This window comes from Notamacropus eugenii, chromosome 6 (genome assembly GCF_028372415.1).
Source record: "Notamacropus eugenii isolate mMacEug1 chromosome 6, mMacEug1.pri_v2, whole genome shotgun sequence".
NCBI classification, from domain to species: Eukaryota; Metazoa; Chordata; class Mammalia; order Diprotodontia; family Macropodidae; genus Notamacropus; species Notamacropus eugenii.
Window position 1 is genome coordinate 27,732,317 of NC_092877.1, and position 23,496 is coordinate 27,755,812.

At 39.5% G+C, this 23,496-nt stretch overlaps 1 protein-coding gene across 10 annotated transcripts in view; it reads right to left on the reverse strand.

Moving 5' to 3' along the window:
- Positions 1-3,527: 3,527 nt before the first annotated feature.
- ANO5 (anoctamin 5) overlaps positions 3,528-23,496 on the reverse strand; it is a 138,419-nt gene continuing 118,450 nt past the window's right edge. For all 10 annotated transcript variants that reach the window (XM_072619338.1, XM_072619336.1, XM_072619335.1 and 7 more), the window contains 7 exons: positions 18,830-18,999; positions 18,175-18,272; positions 15,256-15,386; positions 11,309-11,514; positions 10,028-10,203; positions 8,633-8,738; positions 3,528-4,330 (listed from right to left, as the gene is read on the reverse strand). In XM_072619338.1, the coding sequence (XP_072475439.1) occupies positions 4,106-4,330; positions 8,633-8,738; positions 10,028-10,203; positions 11,309-11,514; positions 15,256-15,386; positions 18,175-18,272; positions 18,830-18,999 (1,112 nt within the window). In that variant the 3' untranslated portion in view covers positions 3,528-4,105. The remainder of the gene's footprint in view (positions 4,331-8,632; positions 8,739-10,027; positions 10,204-11,308; positions 11,515-15,255; positions 15,387-18,174; positions 18,273-18,829; positions 19,000-23,496) is intronic.

The window sequence follows — 23,496 nt, forward strand, 5'->3', positions numbered from 1 at the left end:
TAAATAGCACTTTCAAAAGATTTTATATTTTTTTTTCAGCTTCCTCCATGTGTTTCCTTCCGTCCCTCCCTCTGCCCCACCAAAGAAGGTTAATTGGGCTTCAACATTTCCGTAAATTTGAATATACATCTAGTCAAGCTAAGTTGTAGTAGGCAAACTGGTACAGTAGAAAGAGCATTGGCCTACAATTCACAGATTATTTAAGGTCTAGTTAGCTCAGATTTTATTATATAACCTTAGAAATGTAACTCCTCTTCTGTGGAGATCAGTTTCATTGTCTAAATGAGATTGGAAGAGATGATGTCTGCTATTCCTTCAGACATTTTCAAGGTGATAAAGAACCTTGAGAAGGCACCCAGGCCAAGCCAAGAGACCACTGATGTTTTATCATTAAACACATACACTCAAATTAAAATGTTATCAAAAGCACATTTTAAAAAAATTAAACATTGCTTTATTGACTGACTGAATTCACATCTCCAGAAATTCATATAGAGGGTGAGCAAAAGCCACATTTACATAAAAAATAAAACAGGGAGGTGGGGTGCGGTGAGGCAGAGTCATCATTGGGGTACCACAGAATAGAAAATCACCCAGCAACTACTCACAACCATCAAAACCAAAAACATTATGTTCTGGAATCCAGGCAGGGAAGTGAGTGACTGCCACAGAGAGAACATTCCCTCCTTTCCCACAATCCCCTCCATCCCTGCCCAGATGATTTATTTCTTTGATTGGAAAAGCCAACACATTTTGAATGGTCATGTATACAATGGCCAAAAAAAAAAAAAAAGGAGCCAAACACAAGCAAGAGAAATGACAATAAAAAAGCATATAGTGTTACTTGGTAGTATACTTCCTTCATGATCCCATAGCTAGCTCCTGACATTCCATCTCTTTCAATAGCAGACATTTCTTATCAGTTTGATAAAAAGTAAAACCTCCCATGACAGTAGTTCTTTTTTTAAAACTAAGAGAGTTCAGCCATCGGTAGTCTTGTTCAATCAGGACGTATTTCTCCTGAGGCAGGCAAGGGAGGCCAAGTGCGGCAGCAAGACCAAATGCTGCAGTGAGGCCCTTCGGGACCATTTCCCCTTGAATTAAAGGACACTTTTTGATGTATATTTATTTACAGTCTTAAAAGCCAGGAAAACTATACCCCTGCTTAGACCCTAAGGGTGAACAGACCTTAGACTTCTGAGTCAACTTAATAAGAAGGAACTCATCCCATCAATCCACAATACAGTACAAGCTATTTTTCTAACACCTTGATTGAATGTGATAATGTGTCCTAAGCAGGGAGAGCCATGGAAGCAGGAAAAGAAATTTTCACACAATCCAGACTCTCCCTTCTGGGTGATGCCGTGATATTAGTGTTCTGGAATCTATATTTTTATGAAAAATAAAAAAAGGAATGGTGGGGGGAGAGGGTAATTAGAGGGGAGTGTGTGAATGCAGTCGCATAACTGTTTCAACTCTTATAAAATGTCAAGCAGGGGTCAGCATATAGCAATTCCTGGACTATTAGTGGCAACACAGCCATCAGCTTCATTGATAACTAAGGATAATCCAACCAAATGATGAAAACCCCCATCAAAAGTGAACCAACGTGTACTGTTTGCTAAGGAGATTCTCTCAAAAGAAAAATGTAGTCTGGTGTAGAATCTATTGAACAGAGGCAAGCTTCAGAGCTTCTTTTGCAATCCCTAGAATAAGGATATCCCTCTAGAAAGAAGAATTGACCGGAAGGACAAACGATAGGGTGTCCCTTTAAAGAGACAAAAGTCTCAGTATGGTTTGAAGTTACTGAAGCTTATTAAGTCTTTCAGGGCACTCTGTATTCTCCAAAATCTCTCTTTCAAGATGAAAAGTTCACCTGACACTGTAAGTGCCTCATTTCGGAGTATTTTTTTAATGTTTTCTTCTGTGTGTGGTCACTTTGTGCACACCCTACCAAAACAAGAATTCGTCTTTGCTTTCCAATTTACATTGCAAAGTCAGCACTTTTGTAGGACTTTCATGGGATTACTTTGCTTCATGAAGCTGAATTGGAAACATTTAAGTGGAATAAACTCAAATTTATATATAAACAAGAGAAAACAACATAGTGAATGAATCATGTGCAATACATTAGCAGCATATAAGTTGGCATAAAGGAAACCCATTGGTGGCTTATTGCACTTAATACCAGATTGGTTCTCAAGTGGCTCAATAAGCCTGCACGTTAGATCTACAATGAACAGTAGCTTGTTTAGATTTATACAAAAAATTTAACAGTCAGCCCAATTGATGGCACAATCTGAATTGGTGATTGGCAAGTAAGGATGATGGTGGGAGGACTGTGGAAAGGATGTATGGAGGGTATATTTCTTGGAATTTAGCAGACCCTGACTTGTGATATGAAAACTCCAAAGCATCAGTCATTGGAGAATTAACACGTCATTTGCCACATTTTGGATGGTAGCAAAAGTATGTTTTGTGCTGGAGGAGGTAGGTAATTAACATGGAAGATTCTATGAGAAATTCTCTCAGAATTTTTCTGATCAAACATTTTCACAATGTTCCAGCATAGAAAAAGGTCATTCATTCAGAAATGAAGACAAGCTAGGAACTAAAGAGTTCTAATAGTACCAAACTGAACTGTTTCCCTATTTTAAATATGTGTAAATTATGTGTGTATATATAATTGTATATATGTGTGTGTGTTTATACATACACATACACATATACATATATTCACACATGTGTGTGATTTAGGTTCAAGAACATGCTAAGGTGTATAAGGTGTACATTATACTTAATTTTGGGAATACTATGCAACAAATACATTACTGACTCAGCTAACAAGGCTAACAAGCAATCACTTTGCCTCCAGAGAAAACATAGAACATTCATGGTTAGGCTGATCACTTCTCAAGGTCTGCAGGCTTGTGTTTGAAATGTGATACAAGGTCTTTACTCAAGGACCAACACTTTCATTTCATATGTATGAAAGACATAGAAAAAAAGGCACTGAGCACAGTATAGGTTGTTATAGCTGTACAAAATAGTAGTGAAATCATTTTTCAAAGGCTTGAAATCCCTTTCACAAGTACACGCTTCATAAACAGCTTATGGCTAACTGATACGCATGGCTAATGCTACTGTCTGATAGGATGCAAGCACGGCTCCATGAGGCAAGAGAAGCATTCTGGAAGGCTAGGTTTCAATACGAATAATTCTTCCAACTTCAGAACTTTAAAGAGAGCAGATACATTAATATACATTTTCTTGATTTCTTTAAATATTAAGATAAGATATTACTTTCTATACAACCCATTTTATACTTGGGAAGACTCACAGAAATTCACCACACCAAAGCATGCCTGATTCCCAGGTCAGAGACACCAGCATTCAAGAACTGGGGTGGGTTAGCTCTTTTTGATGCTTAAGAAGTCTGTCTTTGGGGAAAACAACTCTGAAATTTCCTGGAAGGCCAGCCCTCCTGGAATTTAATTCATTAAATTTAAGCACTGGATCAAAAAAAATCACACTTCACCTGACTTAGTCTTTTTATTTTTTGCAGCGTTGCTTTAGTGGTGTGTGTGTGTGTGTGTGTGTGTGTGTGTGTGTTTCTTTTAAATCAACTGGTTTTAGTTTTTTGGGTAAGTGGCAAGATGTGTATGCTTTGGTAGACACAGTCCTTTCCTTTTTTTTTTTTGTCTTAAAATCACTTGACAGGAAGATTTAAACCAAGGTGTACAAAATGTGCTAGAGGATGGAAGCTTTTGACAACATGTCAATGTACTGGAGGATGAAAAGTTGCCTTACCATGAAAATTGAGTTAAACAGCAATGCTCTATGATCTTCTAATAACTGGATTCTGGAAACGTACTTTAACAGTAATACACAGAGATCCATAAAATAGCATGTGACGAGAGCTGGCACCATGAAGTTACAACAGGTTTCCAATATGGCAAAGCTTGGGACCGGTGACTTCTATAAGAATTTAAAATCTTTGGGTAAAAAAATGAAGGACCAAAATGCACATCTGGTTCCTGGCCCAAAGCCACGTCCCAGAGAATTGAGGCAAGTCAAGTCATGAGGCGTCATTTCAGTTCCTTGGTTATCCCATCACCTGGGCCAGCTCCCTTTTCCCTTCTGTGGCAATAACTTCTTTCTCCACTTGATAATCTGTCCTATTGCACAGGTTCTCCTTAAGTTTGTTGAGCTCATACTCATGGAGGATTTGGATGGTCAGGAACTTCTCCCGTTTGATTCGGGCTTTCACTTCTGATGGGACATCAGGGATCATCCAGGCCACAAAGAACTTGACAATAAAAACAATGTGCTAGAGAAATAAATTAAAAAAAGAGAGCATTTCAGGATAATCATACAACCAGAGAACTTTAGAGGTCATCTCACTGAATGGTTTTGTTTTCAAGGTGGGCATACAGAGGGCCTAGAGAAATCAAATACTTTGTTAACAGGGCAAACAGCTAGAATTTGAATTCAAGATTCTTGACTCAGTGTTATTTCTATTATACTACCTTCTGTCTTATTGGGATTTATTTGTTATTCACATTAATATTTTTATAATAATTTGCCACATTCAAAGAGATTAAACCCTGTAAGTATACCGAACTACACATTCAGCAACCCAGCCAACCAGTGACTAAAGTCAATGTTCGTTAATAGAGGCACCATCTAAACAAAACTGAGCCAAGGAGATTGGAATGGACATCTCACCCTAGAAGTTACTTCAGCACCATAAATGATTTGCACAATAATAGAAGAACCAGACAATTATAAGGACAGCTTGTTTCTAAATGTGGGTAGTAAAAATGCAAAGAATCAGAGGAGCTCAGAGTTGAAAAGAAACACAAACCTCTACCTCTGCCTAGAGAGGGACCAGCTTTAAGTCATTCCCAGTAGTTGGGTCATTTTGGCCAGTACATCCCAACTCATGGACTAATTCCAGTATCAATTAAAATGTCAATGGATATTTTGTAAAATTCAATAAAATAACAAAATTTCCTCGGAAAAAATATCCATGTTAAATTATCAAGAGAAAAGATGAGGGGAAATGATAGTGGAGGAATGCATTGCAGTTGATCTCAAAATATAGCATAAAGGTTCATTTTTTCTATTATATTTATTTTTAAATCAATAAGCACTTTTTTCTCTCCATCTCCTTACACCCAATTTAAAAGAAAAGAAAAAACTAAATCTTCTTATATATTAAGAAACACACTCACATAAATCTTACAAAACAGATTTCCTCATTATCTCATGTTCAAAAAAATGAAGTCCCCTTCTGAAAATTGAATCAATCCTATCTCTGTCTCTAAGATTATCATGGATCAGAGATTCTGAGTACAATTCTATTTCTAGAGGAAAAGAATTGGAAACTAAGGGGGAAAAAGTGTCAGTCACTCAAGCATTTATTAAGTACCTACTATGTGCCAATATTGTGCTAAGGGCTAGGGATCCAAAAAGAGGCAAAAGACAGTCTCTGCCCTCAGGGAGCTCACAATTTAATAGGGAGCTCATTATATAATGAGGGTGCCCATCAATTAGGAATGATTGAACAAATCATTTTATGAAAGTATTACAATACTATTGTGCTACAAGAAATTACCAAAGGGATGGGTTGAGAGAAATATAGTAAGACATATAAATTGATAAAATATAAAGAGAGCAGGATAAGAGCAGAACATATTATTACTATTGGAAAAAATGAGCAATATTGAGACTTTAAAAAAGCCTCTGATCAACCCAGTGCCATTATGGTTCCAGAGTACTGATAATGGAGAACATTACCCACATCCTGCCAGAGAAAGGAAGGATAGACTCAATATGCAGAAGAAGGTATACATTTTTCGACATGGCCAATGTAGAAATTGATTTTACATGACTGTGCATATTGTTACAAAGGTTTTGCCATTTTTTCCCAGTGGGGAGTGGGGAGGTATATTGAATACTTGTTTACTGAAAAAAAAATAAGATTCCATTTGCAGCTTTGAAAAACATAGCGAGCAGTCCTGGGAAGAAGTCGGAACTTCCACCGATTTGTGAATATTAGTGGCTGGTTTGTGGTTCGGTTGATTTTTTCCATCATGTCTGACTCTTTGTGACCCCATTTTGGGGGTTTTCTCAACAAAGATATTGAAGTGATTTGCCATTTCGTTGTTCATCTCATTTTACAGATGAAAAACTGAGGAAAACAAGGTTAAGTGACTTGCCCAGAGTCACACAGCTAGTAAGTGTCTGAGGCCAGATTTGAAACTCAGGAAGATGAGTCTTTTTGTGTCTAGGCCCAGCACTCTGTCCACTGCACCACTTACCTACTCTAGGAGAAATGACGATCCACTAAATTCCATGCTTAGATGACTCATCATCACTGGTGGTCATTTGTTTACTCAGTGTACCCAAAAATGTGAGTACTTTGACTAAGCGAATCCCTTGGCCTGATTTTTCCTGAGATCTAACTCTTCTTGCTTCTAACACAAACCCAATAAGGTTCATGATCAGGACTTTTGTAGCCTGAGGTTTGGGTCACAGCCACATTCTAAGTTCCTTATTAAGATTCCTAAACCAGGAATCTTCCAGAGATAAATCAGTTTCTTATAGAATCCTGTAGAGCCAATGTTATCTATGTTTTTCTTTTAATTTCTCTCACTATTTAGCAGGGTTTGAAAACACCTGGTGCATGCATGTGTTTATGGTGAGAGAGAGACAGAGAGACAGAGAGAGAGTGTGCATGTGTGTGTATGTGTGTGTAAGAGATGGAGAGAGGGAGAAGATACAGAAAAAGAGAGGAACAATAGACAGGGAAAAATAGAAATAGAAAGGCAGATCTAAAGGTAGATAGAATGATCTGGCTGTAGTAGAGAAGAGGTATAGGGCCAGACTCAGCCTAGGTAGAATGCTATCAGACTGGCTACATTAACTGGTTTAAGGCACACTGTTTTCTAACTGGGTCTAATACGTTATCTAGAAAATATAGTTTGAGAAATTAAATCTAATTAACCCCATTTGGGGAGGAAGGGAAACTGGTAAGGTGAGGAATTATGCCTCTTCTCACTTTTGCTCAGGGCAGCCCAAGGTTGGAATAGACCAGTGGTGTCAGACTCACATAGAAACAGGGTCCCATAACCCAAACATTAGCATCCCTGCAGGCTTCATATTGATTTAGTTTTAAAATATAATATTACCTATGTTTTTTTTTTATTTTGTTAAATATTGATCAATTACATTTTAATCTGGTTCAGGAAGCACTCAGGAGTGTTGTGAACTGCAGGTGGTGTGTTGAACATATCCAGACTAAACTACACAAGGAATATCAAGGGAGCAAAGCCTCATTGACTCAAAAACCCCAGACTCCCAAGTCCAAATACAAATTCAAAAAAGGTATACTTTTTGCTAAAAGAAGTAAACACCTTCCTTTAGTGATGACTTAAGCCCCTGCTACAGTGCCTCAGTAGGGTGTGGAGGTAACCTTGTTTATATCTTCCTCATACCAGGCCAAAGCTGGCTTGCCTGTAACTCCCACCCATGGTGTGATATAAAGAAGACAGTCCCAACAATGAAGGCATCTTCAGAATACAAGGGGACTGCCTTCTAAGGCTGGATGAGTACATTTCAGCAACATTGTGTAGAAAAGATTCCTACCTTGAATAAGAGACTGCACTAGATGACTTCCGATGCTTCTTCCAATTCTATGATAGTTTATGGAAGCACCATGTGTGAGAACAAACCAGTTTCGGCTTTTGTTCAGGTATGATTTAAACTTGATGACCCCTGAATTCTTCTCCAATTTTGAGATGATTCTTTGACAGTCTATCCCTCCCCTGAGCCTTTCTCCAGGCTTCACACCCCACTCCACCCCACTCCTTTAGCCATTCCAACTAAGATATGATTTCTACACCCTTCCCCATCCTGGCTATTCCCCTTTGGATACAATCTGGTTTGAGGGACTCTCATCTCATTTTCCATCCATCCTTCCTATGCCTCCTATTTAAATCCTACTTATCCTTCAAGGTCTAGCTCAGACCCACATCCATGAAGTCTTCCTTGTCTACTGAACAAAATCATAGAATTTGATAGTTGGAGGTACCTTAGAAGCCATTTAGTCCAGCCCACTCTTGATTAAGAATTCCCTCCACAACATTTCCAACTAGCAGTCATTCTACTTCCACAGGAAGATTTCTACTGATGGTGAACCCATTATGTCCCAAAACAATGCGTTCCATTTGTGGACAGTTTTGTTATTAAAAAGAATTTACAACTAGATTTGATGTACTCCTCTGTTACTCCTATCCAATGCTCATAATCCTGCCCTTGGAGATCAATTAGAACAAATTTACCTCCTCCTCCCCATAATGACACTTCAAACACTTCAGGACAACTACTATGCTTTCCTAAAGCAAGAACTAGGAGTTCCACTTCTGCATCTTGCCCAACAATAATGAATTAATGAATTCCTGTTGTCAGAGACTTCCTAGATAACTTTTTTCATGTCACCAATTATTTTCTTCAGTATACTTCCTGTTTCGGAAACATATAGAGAAATGCCAGTTATCTCTGAAGCAGAAGACCTGATTACAAGAGAGGCAAAAAAAGGATGGGGTAGATAAAAAGGAAGACTTACTTCCATAATAATGATGAAGGCCATCTTGGCAGCAAGGATGTGCCAGAACTGCATAGTGTGTAAATACTTCTTTTCATGGTCAGGGGGATAGCGGTAATCTCTATACCTACATTGGGGAAAGAAACATAGCCATGAGTTGCAGATTTTCTCATTTATCAGGAAGTGGCAGATGGTATACATGTGTGAGCATTTGTGGGGATTCATGGGATCATAGATTTAGAGTGGGAATGGACCTCAGAGGCCATCTCATCTAATTCTCTCATTTTACAAATTAGGGAACTTCATAAAGTCCCAGGGGATATAGTGACTTGCCTAAGGCCAAGCAGGTAATAAGTAGCAGAGGTCTTGAAGTCTGGTCCTTGGAGTCCAAATATAGTGATATCATCACCGTATCACAGTGCTTAACAATATTATAAAATACTTTGCATAGTACCTGATATGTATAGGTGCTTAAGAAATTCTTATTTCTCTCAGTTGCCCCATCTTAGATGAGGACAATTTTGTTGTTTGTCAGTCATTTTTCAGTCATGTCCAATCCACTGTGACCTCATTTGGGGTTTTCTTGGCAAAGAGGCTAGAGTGGTTTCCCATTTCCTTCTCCAGATCATTTTACAGATGAAGAAATTGAGGCAAACAGAGTTAAGTGAATTGCCCAGGGTCACAGAGTTAGTGGCCAGGTTTGAAGAAGAATCTTCCTGGTTCCAAGCCCATTGTTCCATGCACTGCACCACCTAGATGCCCTTAGAGGAGGATGATAATACCTCCATTTCTACCTTATCAGTTTATTGTGTGGCTCAAATGAGACAATGTACAGAACATGCTTTGCAAACTTAAAAGCACTGTACAAATACCAGTTACCATTTTATGTGGTATAGCAGATAGAGTACTAGCCACAGAATCAGGAAGCTATGTCATGTCTCTGACAATCTCCAACAATCTCACTGTCTCAGTTGACTCTCTAAGAGTGTGAGTAAATCTGCTTCTCTGTGGGGAGCTTCTATCCCCATCCAGGGATTTCACACCAGGAATTCTTTCACTGGATTAAATCACCAAAGTCAGAACCACCATCACCATTATTAACATCGTCATCATTAGGGAGCTTCCTGCTCTCATGATTCTTGACATTCACAAGAATCACAGACAGAGGTAAGAGGAGATTTGGCCCTCATTTTGTCCAACCTTGCCATCTGATAGAGGAACGCTGAGCTTCACAGGTTCTATGCTTACTCCAGGTTTACATCCATTTAGGGTGCAGAGCCAAGATTAGAACCCCTACTTTTGGACTCCCAGTCGAGGTCTTTTTCCACCCACCCTATGACCATTTAGGTTTCCTAAACTGGTCTGGGATAGTGATATTAGGAGATTCCAAATAAAGAGGATGAATAAACCAGATACCTGCAAGTGGTGAATGTACCCGGGCTCGCCCCCGGTTCACTTGGAAAATCAGAGATCTGGAACACGGAAAGGCTGTTGTTAATGTATCCAGACATGGGGGAATTTTGGTCAGTTGAGTAGGCATGGTAGTAAACTAGCCGGGGAATCATGTCCGACGTGAAGGCGACAATGAAGGCCTGAAACCAGTGAGGAAATACAAGTGAGTCGTCAAAGCACCACTGTAAGCTTTTGATCTCATCAGCCATATAGATACTTTTCCAAACACAATAAGAATGTGGTAGGAGAGTGCCTGACTATTTGAGAGTCATTCCACAGGTAGGGCCCAGGGCATGATGTGCTTCATGTCAAATGACATCCCCTGTTTTTACTGTTCAAAGAAGTCAACTTTCCTTAGATCATGGAAATCTAAGAGTATTGTTGTTATCCCTTATTGCTTGACACCAGTGTCATGAAATGGCCTACTGGGATTAGGTTTATCATTTCTACTGATCACACTTGTTGGTTAGAAGTGGAAGCAGTGTATGATTCATAGGGGTAAGTTGGAGGCCATGTTGAAGTGGATCTATTCCCCCAATGGTTGGGCAAGGCCACATGGAAAAGTAGAAAGGCACATGGGAACACTCATTCCACATTTCATCATGCTTAGGAAAGAAGCAGATAGATGGGACAGTGGAAGGAGTACTGGACCTGGAGTCAAGAGGACTTCAGTTCAAATATATTCTCATTAGCTGCTTGAATCTAGGCAAGTTCCTTAACCTTTACCTGTCTCAGTATCTTCATTTGTAAAAACACACACACACACACACACACACACACACACACACACACACACACACACCCCAAACACAGTCCCATAATACCAGTCAGGGCTGTTGCAAGGACAGAAGCTGTAATGCATAGCTTAGGTAGTTGGGGTTAACTTTGAGTTAACTGCACCAGATACAAAATAACATCACAGATAAGCCATTCTTATCTTGAACAGCTATCATGGTTACAATATTTTGCCTTAAGTGGAGCCTAAATCTGTAACTACAACTTCCATCACTCCTTTTGCCCTTTGAAATAGACAAAAATTTAAGTGATTTGGTGAGAGGGGTCCCAGACACCACAACTCTTCTCCTAGAAGGCTCTGAAATAGTAGGACCAGGGATCTTCTAGGATGAGACGTTGCTCTTGGCAGATCCAGAGGCAAGAATCAAATGCATGCAATTGATTTTCTAATGTCATATTCTTGGGAAATAAACTTCCCACTCAGAAAATCAATGAGAACAGTCAACTTACATTAGTAACAACAGATAGAACAGCCATGCCATTGAGAATTTCTTGCCACACTCCTATGCTATGGGCCTTGGAAGCCACAGGCCTCCTGTACTGGGTGGTCAGTTTCCAAGAGTCAACTCGGATTTCCAAAATGTTGTTCATAAGGGCAAGAAGAGGAGCCAAAGGAAAGGAGGCCACAAACAGCGTGATGAAGCCAAACTGGATGACTGTTAAAAAAGAGAATCAGAAAACACCAACTTCAGTCCACAAACATTTGTTATTGTATTCAAGTCACTCTGCCAGCCTCTAAAGATGCAAAGACAAGGTACTCCCTGCTCTTTCAGAGTTTATAGTCTCAAATTCTTATATTCTATTGGCTTGAGGTGCATTGGAGTACACGTTCCTCAGCCACTACTATGTCAATAGTCTAGACTACTGTCTAGTCAATAGACTAGAGTCTTTAAGTAACAGTAGACTTGCTGTAAATACCGTGTCAAGAAATAGTGCCTAATCACTGCCTATTTCCCTACTACCTACAAACATGCCCGTATCTCCTCTAAGCTCAAAACATTACTCACTTGATCCTCTATCCCAGCTCACTAGCTTAATTCTAATGCCTTCCCTCAGTTGGTTGGTCACATATAAAGTTTATACACAGCTGTGTACAGATGTTGTCTTCCCCAACATACTGTGAGCTCCTTGAGGGGAGGGACTGAATTTTGCCTTTCTTTGCATTTCGAGCACTTAGCCCAGCATGTGGCTCAAATAACAAGTGTTTCATAAATGCTGATTGACTGACTGAATGGTATAGTTCATAGAGAAAGAGTGGGAAGGGAGCTGAACCCTCTCATTTTAAATGTGTGGAAACTGAGGTAGAGGAGCAAAAAATGACTTGTACAAGCGGCAGAAATACTTGTGCCACCCATGTCTACTAAATTTCACTTCAAGGAAAAAAATTATCAAGAAAAGTTGTTCTTAACCTGGGTGGTCCACAAACTTGATAGGGAAAAATATACTCCTTTACTTTTATTAACCTGTAACTGAAATTTAGTACTTCCTTCAAACATTTAAAAACACATTTAATACCACTACTAGGTCTGTATCCCAAAGAGATTAAAAACAAAGGAAAAGGACCTGTATGTACAAAAATATTTAGAGCAGCTTTTTTGTGGTGGCAAAGAAATGGAAATCGAGGAAACGCTCATCATTTGGGGAATGGCTGAACAAGTTGTAACATACGATTGTGACTATTGTGCTATGGGAAATGATGAGGTGGATAGTTTCAGAAAAAGAAGGCAAGACCTATATGAACTGATGCAAAGTGAAGTGAGAAGAACCAGGGATCATTGTGCATAGTATCAGTAATGTTGTAATGATGATCAGTTCTGAAAGACTTCGCTACTCTGATGAATACAAGAATCCAAGATGATTCCAAAGAACTCATGATGAAAAAATGCTATCTGCCTTCAGAGAAAGAATTGATGAATTTTGAGAGCAAATTCAAGTATAATTTTCTCTTGTTTTAATTTGCTTGCTTTTTAAAAATACAGAAATGGGTCTTGCATAATTCTACATGTATAATTAATATCATATTGCTTGCCTTCTCCGTGGGAAGGTTAGAAGGTGGAAAAGGAGAGAATTTGGAGCTCAAAATTACAAAAAGAAAGGAATGTTGAAAAATAAATAATCATTCAAGGAATGTGTCCATAGGCTTTATCAGACTGACAAAGGATGAGTCCATGACTCCAGAAATGTTTAAGAATCCCTGATCTCAAGAAAGCAGGAGGTAATTCTGTATACACAAGGAAGGATATCTCTCTTTACAGGAAAAGCAAATTATGTGTCCAAGCTAGGCCCCAGAGCAAAGCTTAGAAAGTAAAACTCCCTTCTTTTGCTGGAGAGATGGTTGTGGAGTACATGTGATAGGTGATGGCATGGTTGAAATGTGAGCTGGCTTTGCTGAATTAAAAAACAAAAATCTTTGAACAAGGGAAGGCTCCCTAGGTAAGGGAGGAATATGTGGAAATGAATGTGATGTGAAAACAAGAGGCAGTAATAAAACGTTTTAAGAAGAAAGACTATCATGCCCCTGACAGACAGAACAGTTTTTACAAAATGATAGTCTCTTCCAGGAACCAAGGCCTATGTGGCATATTGGCCACACTAAGGCTTGGCTTCTTTTCTGCTTGAGGGACTTAATTTCAAATGGAAACCCTCAGGAAGCAAGGGTTCCTGACTTCAATGAGAAAGAAAAAGAGAAACTGTGGAAGAATACTTAAGGGAGGGAGAAGAATTGTTGGTTTGTCCTTTGTTGCTGAAGAAGACCATGCCATCAAAGAAATGATGACATGACTTTGCACTTGACTTTGTTTTGAGTGAGGGAGGACTGTGCAGGTCACCAGCCTCACTTCTCCTCCTGAGCCATCTGGATCCAGTGACTAGATATTCATCAGAATGACTGGACATGGCCCAGGATGTAATGGGAGACCTTGGCCTTTTTAGGCCAAGGTCTACTCAGGTACTCACTTAGGATGAAGTAATGCCCATTCAGTGAATAGGCTTGCCTAAGAAGTAGTCAGGGGATGGCCCCTATAATGAGGCAAAGAAAAAGAACTACATCAGGCTGGGAGGAAACAGCAACAGCTGCTAATATAATCAAGGAGAATGCCCCCTGGCTTTGGAGTCAGAGGACCCCACTTTGAATAGCAGCTCTGCTACTTACTTCCTGTGTGAAGTAGCACAAATCACAAGCTCTAGCTGCCTCAGTTTCCTTATCTGTAGAATGGGGTTGAATTAAATGCCCTCTAAGGTACCATCTCTGGTTCCATGACTGTAATCTAAGTACTGATGATTCCTTCCCGGCCTCCTTTCCCCAGGGGTAGACCTTCCTTTATGGTTGTCCTAAGTTTACCTCATGGGATCTAGATTTAGAGATGGAAGGATCTTCAAAAATCACCTAATCCAACTTTCTCATTTTTTAGATGAGGAAATTGAGGCACAGGAAAGCTATATGATTTCCCAGGATCTCACAAATAAATCCCAAGCTGGGATACAAATCCAGATTTTCCTTATGTCTCCATATTTTGTCATAATTTCATCCTGTGGTAAAATGAGAGAACTGGACTAGATGACCTTTACGAATACCTTTCATCTATGATCCCTCCTCAGATTTTTATGAAGTGCCCCTAGGTACCCTCAGAAACTAGTGAAGCAAGTTCCTGTCCAGTCAATCACTTCTTGTCATGATGTGAGGGCACTGACCATGACCCTTTCTAGTTTTCATCTTCTGATTTTGAGTGTTTTCCCTGCTGTCTCCCATGCTTGGAACTCTCTCTCTTCTCATCTCCACTCCCTGGCTTCCCTGGCTTCCTTCAAATTTCAGCTAAAGTGCCATCTTCTATGAGAAAATTTTCTCAGTTTTCTTTAATGCTACTTCCTTTCCTGTGTGATTATCTCCAGTTAATCCTATATTGATCTAATTTTTACATAGTTGCTTGTATTTAGTTTCCCTTAAACTAGATCACAAGATCCTTGAGAATAAGTACTGCTTTTTCCTCTCTTTGTATCCTCAGCACCTGGCACATAGTAGGCACTTAGTAAATAGTGGTTGACTGCTAAATATGCTAGTTGGCTGATTATATACCAAAAAGTGAGGATTCTCTGACTATCTCCTTTGGCTCCCTCTGCTGGAAGGCTCTGAGCATCAACAAATTCAACACATCTCAATAGCGGTGACTAAGTATGGCAACACAGAGTTTCCTATTACTTTTCAGTTTAGGGATTAATGGCTTTTAATTTTTTTGCCTACTGTTTCTTTAAACTATTAGACTTCATTCTTTAACCTATGCCGTGACAAGTCAGTGACAAGTCCAATGCTCAGCACAATAGGAGGTTCTTAATAAATATTTATCGATTGACTAAATTAGTGATCAATAGGTTCTTCAAGAAAGCAGCTAAAGAGAGCTTACCCATTTCTAAGTACTCATAGAACAGCCCCAGGGGCCCAAAACTCTGAAGAGCGTGATCCTGTTCCCATCGGCTGTACAGTTTCTCAGAGTTGGTCCTTGCTCTCCGGCGTCTCCACCAATTCCAAACCCAACTGTGAGAAGAGATGAAAAGGATGGGTTAAAATAAAACAAGAGGTGGATGGAGTAACTGACTGTTGGAGTTTGAAGGAAACTTGTGTGTCACCAGTCCAATAGTTATAGCTTTTTTGGAAACTGATGGTGAAACTGAAGCCCAGAAAGTGTAACTGACTTTTTCCACCATGATCAGCTTCATGTAATATAACTGCTTTATCTAGATTCAAGAATACCTGAGTTCCTAGCCCGCCTCTGACACTTACTAGTTGTATGAGTATGGGCTAATCCCAACCTTTCACAGCACCAGTCTCCTCATTAGTAAAATGATAATAACACGTGTAGTGGCGCACCTCAAAGGGTTGTTATGAGATTCAAATGAGATCATGCATCTAAAGCACTTTTCAAACTTCACATTTCTACAGAAGAATCAATTATTACCACCACCATTACTACTACTACTACTACTACTACTACTACTACTACTATTCCCACTACTACTACTACTAGCCTGCAGCAGAATTATGGCTATAACTCAGTTCTTTTATATCTCCAACTGTCATCTTGGAAGCAGATCTCCAGTGGAATGACTCAGGGTTCATAGTTGGTTCTGAGCTGTTTAATGTTTTGAACCCTGACTTGGATAAAGGAATGGATTCCATACTTATCAAATTCCCAGGAGAAACACATCTGGAAGGATAGTTAATGCACTGAATGACAGATTCAGAATCCAAAAAGATCTTGACACACCATAGCAGTAAGTGGAATCTAATAGGCTGAAATTCACTAGTGATAACTAAAATCATACTTGGATTCCAAAAAATCCATTTTCCAAATATAAACAGAGAGGGATGGGTAGATGGCTCTTTGCATGAAAAATCTTATGGAATTTTAATGGACTGAAAGCTCAATAGGAATCAATAGTGTGAGGTAGCAGCCAAAAACACTTAATCCAATCTTAGACTATGTTAAGAGTCAGAGGTGCCAGAAATGAGGAGGTGAAGGTCCTGTGGTACCTTGGTCAGGTAAAATTAATTTGGGTTCACTTTGAGGGGCACCATGTAGGATGGACACTAAAAACATACTGAGACAGGCAACCAGATTGGTGGAAGGTTTTGATTCCTTCCTTCCTTCCTTCCTTCCTTGCTTCTCTCCCTCCCTTCCTTCCTCAATTGGAGTTAATGACTTGTCCAGGGTCATATAGCTAGTAAGTGTCTGAGACCAGATTCAAACTCAGACCTTCCCGACTCTAGGGCCAGTGCTCTATCCATTACACTATCTAGCTGTCCCAAGTCCATTTCAAATGAAGAATGATTGATGTGCCAAAGGACTGAAGGGGACATGATGGATGCATTCTAATCCTATTTTAGAGGCTGCCATGTGGAAAGGGGATTAAACTTGCTGGACTGAGTTAAAGAGGGCAAAACCAGGAGCAAAGGATAGACATTAAAAAGAAGGAAATTTAGACTCGATGATGAGAAAATCTTCCTAATAACTAGAGCTAACTAAAATTGGAAGAAGTTTCCTTAGGAGGTTGTGGTCTATCCCTCATTGGAGTACTTCATGCCAAAGGGCATTTAGGCTTAGCAAGTCTCTTCATAGCAGACATTGCCGTTCAGGTATGATTTGGCTGAAAGGCCTCCAAAGTCCAAGTCCTTTTGTTTCGCTATTCTCTCACCTTTGCTAAGGCTTTTTGAATTCGGATGCCCAAGAGAAAGGGAAGCAAGGTGAAGCAGTGGAGAGAGTGGAGTCAAGATGACCCCTCTTCCTGAGTTCAAATCTGGCCTCAGGCACTTACTAGCTATGTGACCCTGGGCAAGTTACTTAACCCTGCTTGCCTCTGTTTCCTCATCTGTAAAATGAGCTGGAGAAGAAAATGGCAAACCACTCTTTGTCAAGAAAACTTCAAATCAGGTCACAAAGACTCAGACACGAATGAAATGAATAAACAAGAGAAGGGAATGTGCCAGACTAGAAGACAACAAGGGATTATGGAGATATGTGTGCGTGTATGTATGTGTATATACATACGTATATATGTATATATACGTATGTATGTATGTATATGTTTATATCTATAGCTATCTATCTACATTGCTTTAAAGTTTGCCTTCATTATGGCACAACAGCTCTAAGAGGGAGATACGACTATACTAATTGTATAGAGGGGGAAATCTGAGACTCTAAGGGATGAAGAAACTTTTCCCATAATCACATAACTAGTAGGTGGCACAAGTGGGATTCCCAACTCCAAGCTCTTGGTATAACTCCACTTTAACAATGAAAACATCAGCTATTAACATTATAACCCAGGGAGGATTTCCTCTTTTCTCATCTAATTCTTAGCTGTGAATAAAATGGCAACGTTTTCTTCCCCACTGGTTCTTCCCCCTTCATATCACTTCTGCTATACTTCCCAGCTAAAAATAAGTTGTCTTTACAATGACATTGTAGTCAATGGTTTTCCAATCCAAGCAGCACTCAAGTAGCACAAATTAGCAAGATTTCTCTTGCTTGGTGGGATCTCCTAAAGAGAGGCAATGAAGTCTTCCTCCTTCCCACATCAGTCAGGCTAACAGGTATGCCTGCAAGTCTGTGTTATCTTACTGCTTCAGGGAATATTTGGTTTACAGACGAGGTTTTTACTGGTTCAAATCTCTGTTGTGGAAGCAAGCCTGCTATCATCCTCAAGGGAGCTTACATATTTTGGCCCTCCAAATGGATCAGGGAGCTCTCCTTATGACCTTAAAGCTCTGTGTAAATGTCACAGGGTTATTATTAGATGGGGAACTCCCAAGTAATACATACGGCAGAATGGCTTCCTGGATATTGCCCCAGATCTGCTTTCCAGCCATGATGATGGTGAGCTGTGTTGTCAGTTCTATGAGGCAACCTGCTGGATCACACTGGACATAGGCAAAGGAAAGAAGGGACAAAGGAACAATGAAAGGTACAGGCTTTCTAATCTTTCCTCTCAAGAGTGGAAAAGAAACAAAAGCCTCAACCAAAGTATTTGAACACCAACCAACCATGAACAGTATAACTTGCCATTTGGAGGGCTGGGCTATGTGTATGGGAGGGGAGAAGTCTGTCAGATGTCTTCTAAGATGTGATTGGCCATTAAAAGACAACAAAAATTTATTAAACACTGTTTCCAAGATATTGTGCTGGGGACATTTAAAAAATGACATTAATCCCTACCTTCAAAGAACTTATGCTGTACCAAGGGAAGCTACACCAGGAATAGGAAAAGACAAAGTGGGGACCCAGACAAAGTAGCCTAGGAAAACTTGAGGGAATGGGATTTATGTAAGTTCTCAGAGGGTAAAGAGCCCACCATAGTGCTGATCACATATTAGGCACTCAGTATGGCACCACATTCCTCTTCAAAAACGAAGGGCAAACAACAACTCAGTATGATGCCAGTGACTCAAAGGGACCTTTCTCTGAAAAACGATCCTACCTCTTCATTCCTCCATTTGCTGAACATGTATGTGTAGGCTCCTGGATAGCCCACAAACTTCCCTTTAAAGAAAGCCACATAAAAACATGACGAGTAATAGTTGACAAATTGAAACAGGAACATTTTCATTGTGAGCCTGTTCTCATACTCCAGGTGGGTTCGAGGAACTTCTGCAAGGTCAGAAACACAGAATGTTAATGATGAAGACCATATTGTCTCTCTCCAAGAAGCAGTACTCACCTGGCTAATTGGATGCATGGCAATGCCTAAGATATAACCAGCCTGCATGGTACAGTGGAATGAAGGCTTGCTTCGGGAGTCAAAGGAACCAGATTCAGATCTTGCCTGTGACCCCCAACAACTTATATGACCTTAAATAAGTCCACCATGGAGGATCCCTCATGATTAACTTCCACAGATCTCAGTTTCCTTGTCCACAAAGTGAGGAAGTCAGATTGGATTGTCTCTGAGGACCCTTCTATCTCTCTACCTGTGCTCCTCTAACACTGGGTCTTTACTCTATCAAGTGGGATCACCTAAGCATTTACTCATAAGGCTTACATACCTAGATCAGCTGAGATTTGTTAGTCTCTTGTCTAGCATGCACATGGTTGGTTTAGACTTCAAGAATATAAGCTATATAGAATATATATAAGAATATAAGAAGGAGGAGGAAGGAAGGAAGGAAGGAAGGAAGGAAGGAAGGAAGGAAGGAAGGAAGGAAGGAAGGAAGGAAGGAAGGAAGGAAGGAAGGGAAGGAGGGAGGGAGGGAGGAAGGAAGGAAAAACTGACTTATCTTCTGGAACCTTTTTATTTAGGACTTCTCATACAATTATTTTGTTTATGAATGTGTGACATTACACTTGAAAAAGTCATACAACTAGAGTTTTGTGTGAGACTTGCCCACCAAGGTCAACCTTGTCAGAGCAGCCTGGAGAAATCCCTAGAATTCTAGCTTCCATTAAACAGTTTCCAATAGAAAAAGTCCTTCAGTTTAAAGGAGAGGAAGAAAGATCACTGCTACTCTTGACCTGCCTCCAAATTTATGTTTATCATAGAATAATCCAGTCCACACAACAGAGCTCTTTGCACTCTCTCTTTGCAAGATGGCATTAATAAGGTGAATCATTAGAAAAGGGGGTAGAAGTTTTTCCAAAAGGATTTGTCTTTCCTCTAAAGACAGCAGAAGTAGATGGCTTCTAAGGTACTTCCTAGCTCTGTACCCATGATCCGAAGATTCCTAAGGTCCCTTCCAGACTAATGATCTTCTATGTCCAGAGCTCTTAAACCTTTTCGTATCCTAGGCTTCTTTAGCAGGCTGATGAAGACAATGTACCCCTTCTCAGCAGAGTACTTGTTAATGCATAAAATAACAAGCATAAGGTTATAAAATAAATAGAAATATATATAATATAAAATATAAAAATATAAGATGTAAAACAAAATATAAAAATAGATCTAAATAAGTAAGCAAAAATAAATATAAAACAAACCAATTATACTGATATACAGTTATAAACATTTTTAAAAGCACAATTTCACAATTTTTACGCAGTACTTGGTGTTTCTTTTCTTGCCTTCTGAGCGCTGTCTCCTTTTCAGAGGCTACTAGATTTCATAAATACCAAAGGGTACCTCATCATGTTGTTTTTCCCCTTTATTCGACAGATGTACATACATACATGCACATATATGTATGTAAAATGGAAATTCATGCTCTAAAATAAAACCAGGGCACGGAACAACTCTTTCCAATGATTTAAGACATGTTAAATTCCCTTCTTACCACAAGAGGGCAACAAAGATTCAGTCAAGCAGTGATGACAGGACTGTTCTATTAATCCCTCTTTTGGAAGCTAATTCTGTAAGGTTAATGTCTTTTCACAGACTCTGAATTAGTGCTTCCTATTAACATAAAAGCATATACCATAACATGCTCGAGAGGTGAACCTCCTGATTTTACAGCAATTTAACTATACTTCAATTAGAAAATGACAAAATGAATTTATTTAAGTACGTCTCATTCAAACAAGCTGTGTGTCGGGGCTGATAATTGTTGTTTTTTAAAAGCAGTTGATTGGCTCTGATTGCCCTTTAATTGGATGGTAGAGCATGAGAGGTTGCAATAAGAAAATAAAACTTTTCCTGTTGGGAGAACAATAGGGCAGAAGAGATTTGAGCTTCGGGGACACTTGCCATTTAATTAGATTGGAGTTGCTACATCACCAAGTGTGTAATAAATTAGCATCATTTACTTAACCTCGGATTGTCTTGGAGGGGATCACCTGAGGTAAGGAGTAGCATGGGCAGAGAGAAATTGATTTAGAGTTGAAAGGGACTTCAAAGGTCACCCAGTCCAAACCCCCTCACTTTAGAGATGAGACAACAGGACCAGGAGGCTGAAGTGACTTATCCAAAGTTACAAAGTTAGTAGTGTCAAAGCTGAGACTGGTGATCAGCAGTCCAAAGTGGGGTAACCTAGAACTTTTGTTTCTTTCTGACTCATCTGTCAAATAAGTAGGATCACGATCTTGGCTTAGAAGGATAATATGTAACTACAGGATTGCCATTCTGGACTTTTATTCTAAGAGTCAAGACCGTTGAAAAGAAAAGAGTACTTTAGACTCTCAGAATGGCCAAGGAAGAAGGTGTGAGAGCTGGTATAGTCAGCTAGGTGGCAAAGTAGGTAGAGTGCTGGGTGTCAAGTCAGTAAGTCGTGAGTTCAAATATGGCCTCAGACGCTTATTAGCTGGGTGACCATGGAGAAGTCACTTAAGCTCTATCTGCCTCAGCTATAAACTGGGGATATTAGCACCTACTTCTCAGGGCTATTGTGGGGATCAAATGAGATAATGTTTATAAAGGGCAATGCCTGAGCCTTAGTAGGTGCATAATATATGTTTAGTCTTTTCCCTCTCTCAGCTTCCCCCATTATTTAGGAGAATAAGATTTGCTCTTCTAGTTTTTTCTGATTTTTTCGGATCCAAAGCCTTCTAAAGAACCTCATTAACTGTAGTATCATGCTCTTCCCTCCCTCCTTCTAAAAGAGAGAAACAAAAACAGAGTTTTTAAGGGGGAACCATATGGTTTATGTAACCTTCAACAAGTTTTTGACTGGGGACTAAGATGAACTGGGTCAGTAAAGCAGCAGGTCTACAGGAGATTTACTTGGCTCTGTCTTTCCTTTCTACTCTTTGTTCTTCTTTCTGTGGAATCCTTGTTTATTAGAGAATGGGTTCTTTGGGTTGACACTGTCTAGTCTATAGGATGAATTCAGAGATGAAATGGCTCCATACATGAAGGGTTTAACCACTAAACCTGGCCCTGGATACACCTTGGATCCAAGACATTTAGTATGAGAGATATAAATGGTCATAGGCCAACTCTTACAATTATCAGAAAGTTAACAATGGTGAAGTGATTTGTCCAATATTTCACGTATAGTTTGAGTGGCAAAGATAGGATTCTGAATCCTGACATTCAGGCCAGTGCTCTTTCCCCTTCTCCATTTGACCTCAGCTTATGCCATATACTTCCATGTTATTATCCTACATAGGCCAGAAGAAGAAATGGGCAACTGGAATGGCCAAAATCTTCATTGGTAAGTATGGGTGCCATCAATTCAGTATGTTGAATGTTTGCTGAAAGTCACTTTGAAACAAAGAGTTAAATTCTATGAAAATTCAAAGAGATTCTGCTAACATTTTACCTTTGAGTTATTAGTTTAGAGTTAAAGGAATCTCTTAAAATAGCAAAGGAAGAGAAACACAGAATGCTTGAAATCCATACCTCTAGAGGAATACTCATACTGAGATCAGGGATCCATTGAAGTACTGAAATAGAATCCTTTCTTTCCTTTCAGTGTTCCACCTTTTTGAAACTAGACTATACAAGAAGTCAATTTCCTTCAGTCATTGACCATATTCTAATATCATCACCATGTCATCATGACATTATCACCATGCCATCCACTCAAACTGGTGTTACCTCCAGATACCCACCTCAACTCAGAATGCCTTCATGTTTTAAAATTAATATTCAGTTGATCTAAGTCAGTTGTCTTGTTGGCCTGCCCCTCTTTCCCTTTTGGTAAAACTGGCTTGGGATATTCAAAGGAGTTTAAAATCCAGTCTGATTCTTGATTAATTCCCATGTCAGTTTCCTAAGACTCAAATGAACAATAAGACTGCTCAGGCAGAATGGCACAATGGATATTGGTGGTCTTAGACTTAGGAGGACCAGGGTTCCAATTGCACCTCTAATGTTTATTAGATGTAGGACCCTGGGCAAGTCACTTAACTTCACTCTCTCAGTTTCCTCATGTGTAAAATGAAGGGGTTGGACTTCGTGACTTTTAAGGGTTCCTTGCAAGGTTCCACCAAGTTTATTGTCTAATGTTCATGGATTTTTAGGGAGAAACATCATGTCATTTGGCTGTAATGGAAAATTATGGTGATGTAAGATATGACATAGTTGGAGATCTCAAGAGAAACACAGGAGAGGAGAGAAAGAGTAACCAAAAGGACTGTCAATAAATGGGAATGATCACGTAAATAAAAATAAATTTGAAGACACCAGAGCTCAGATTAAATGCAATGTTCAGTCTCAGTTCTAAGAAGACTGATGAATCCTTCTCTCTTCTTCATAGTAAGGAGGCTATAGGTATA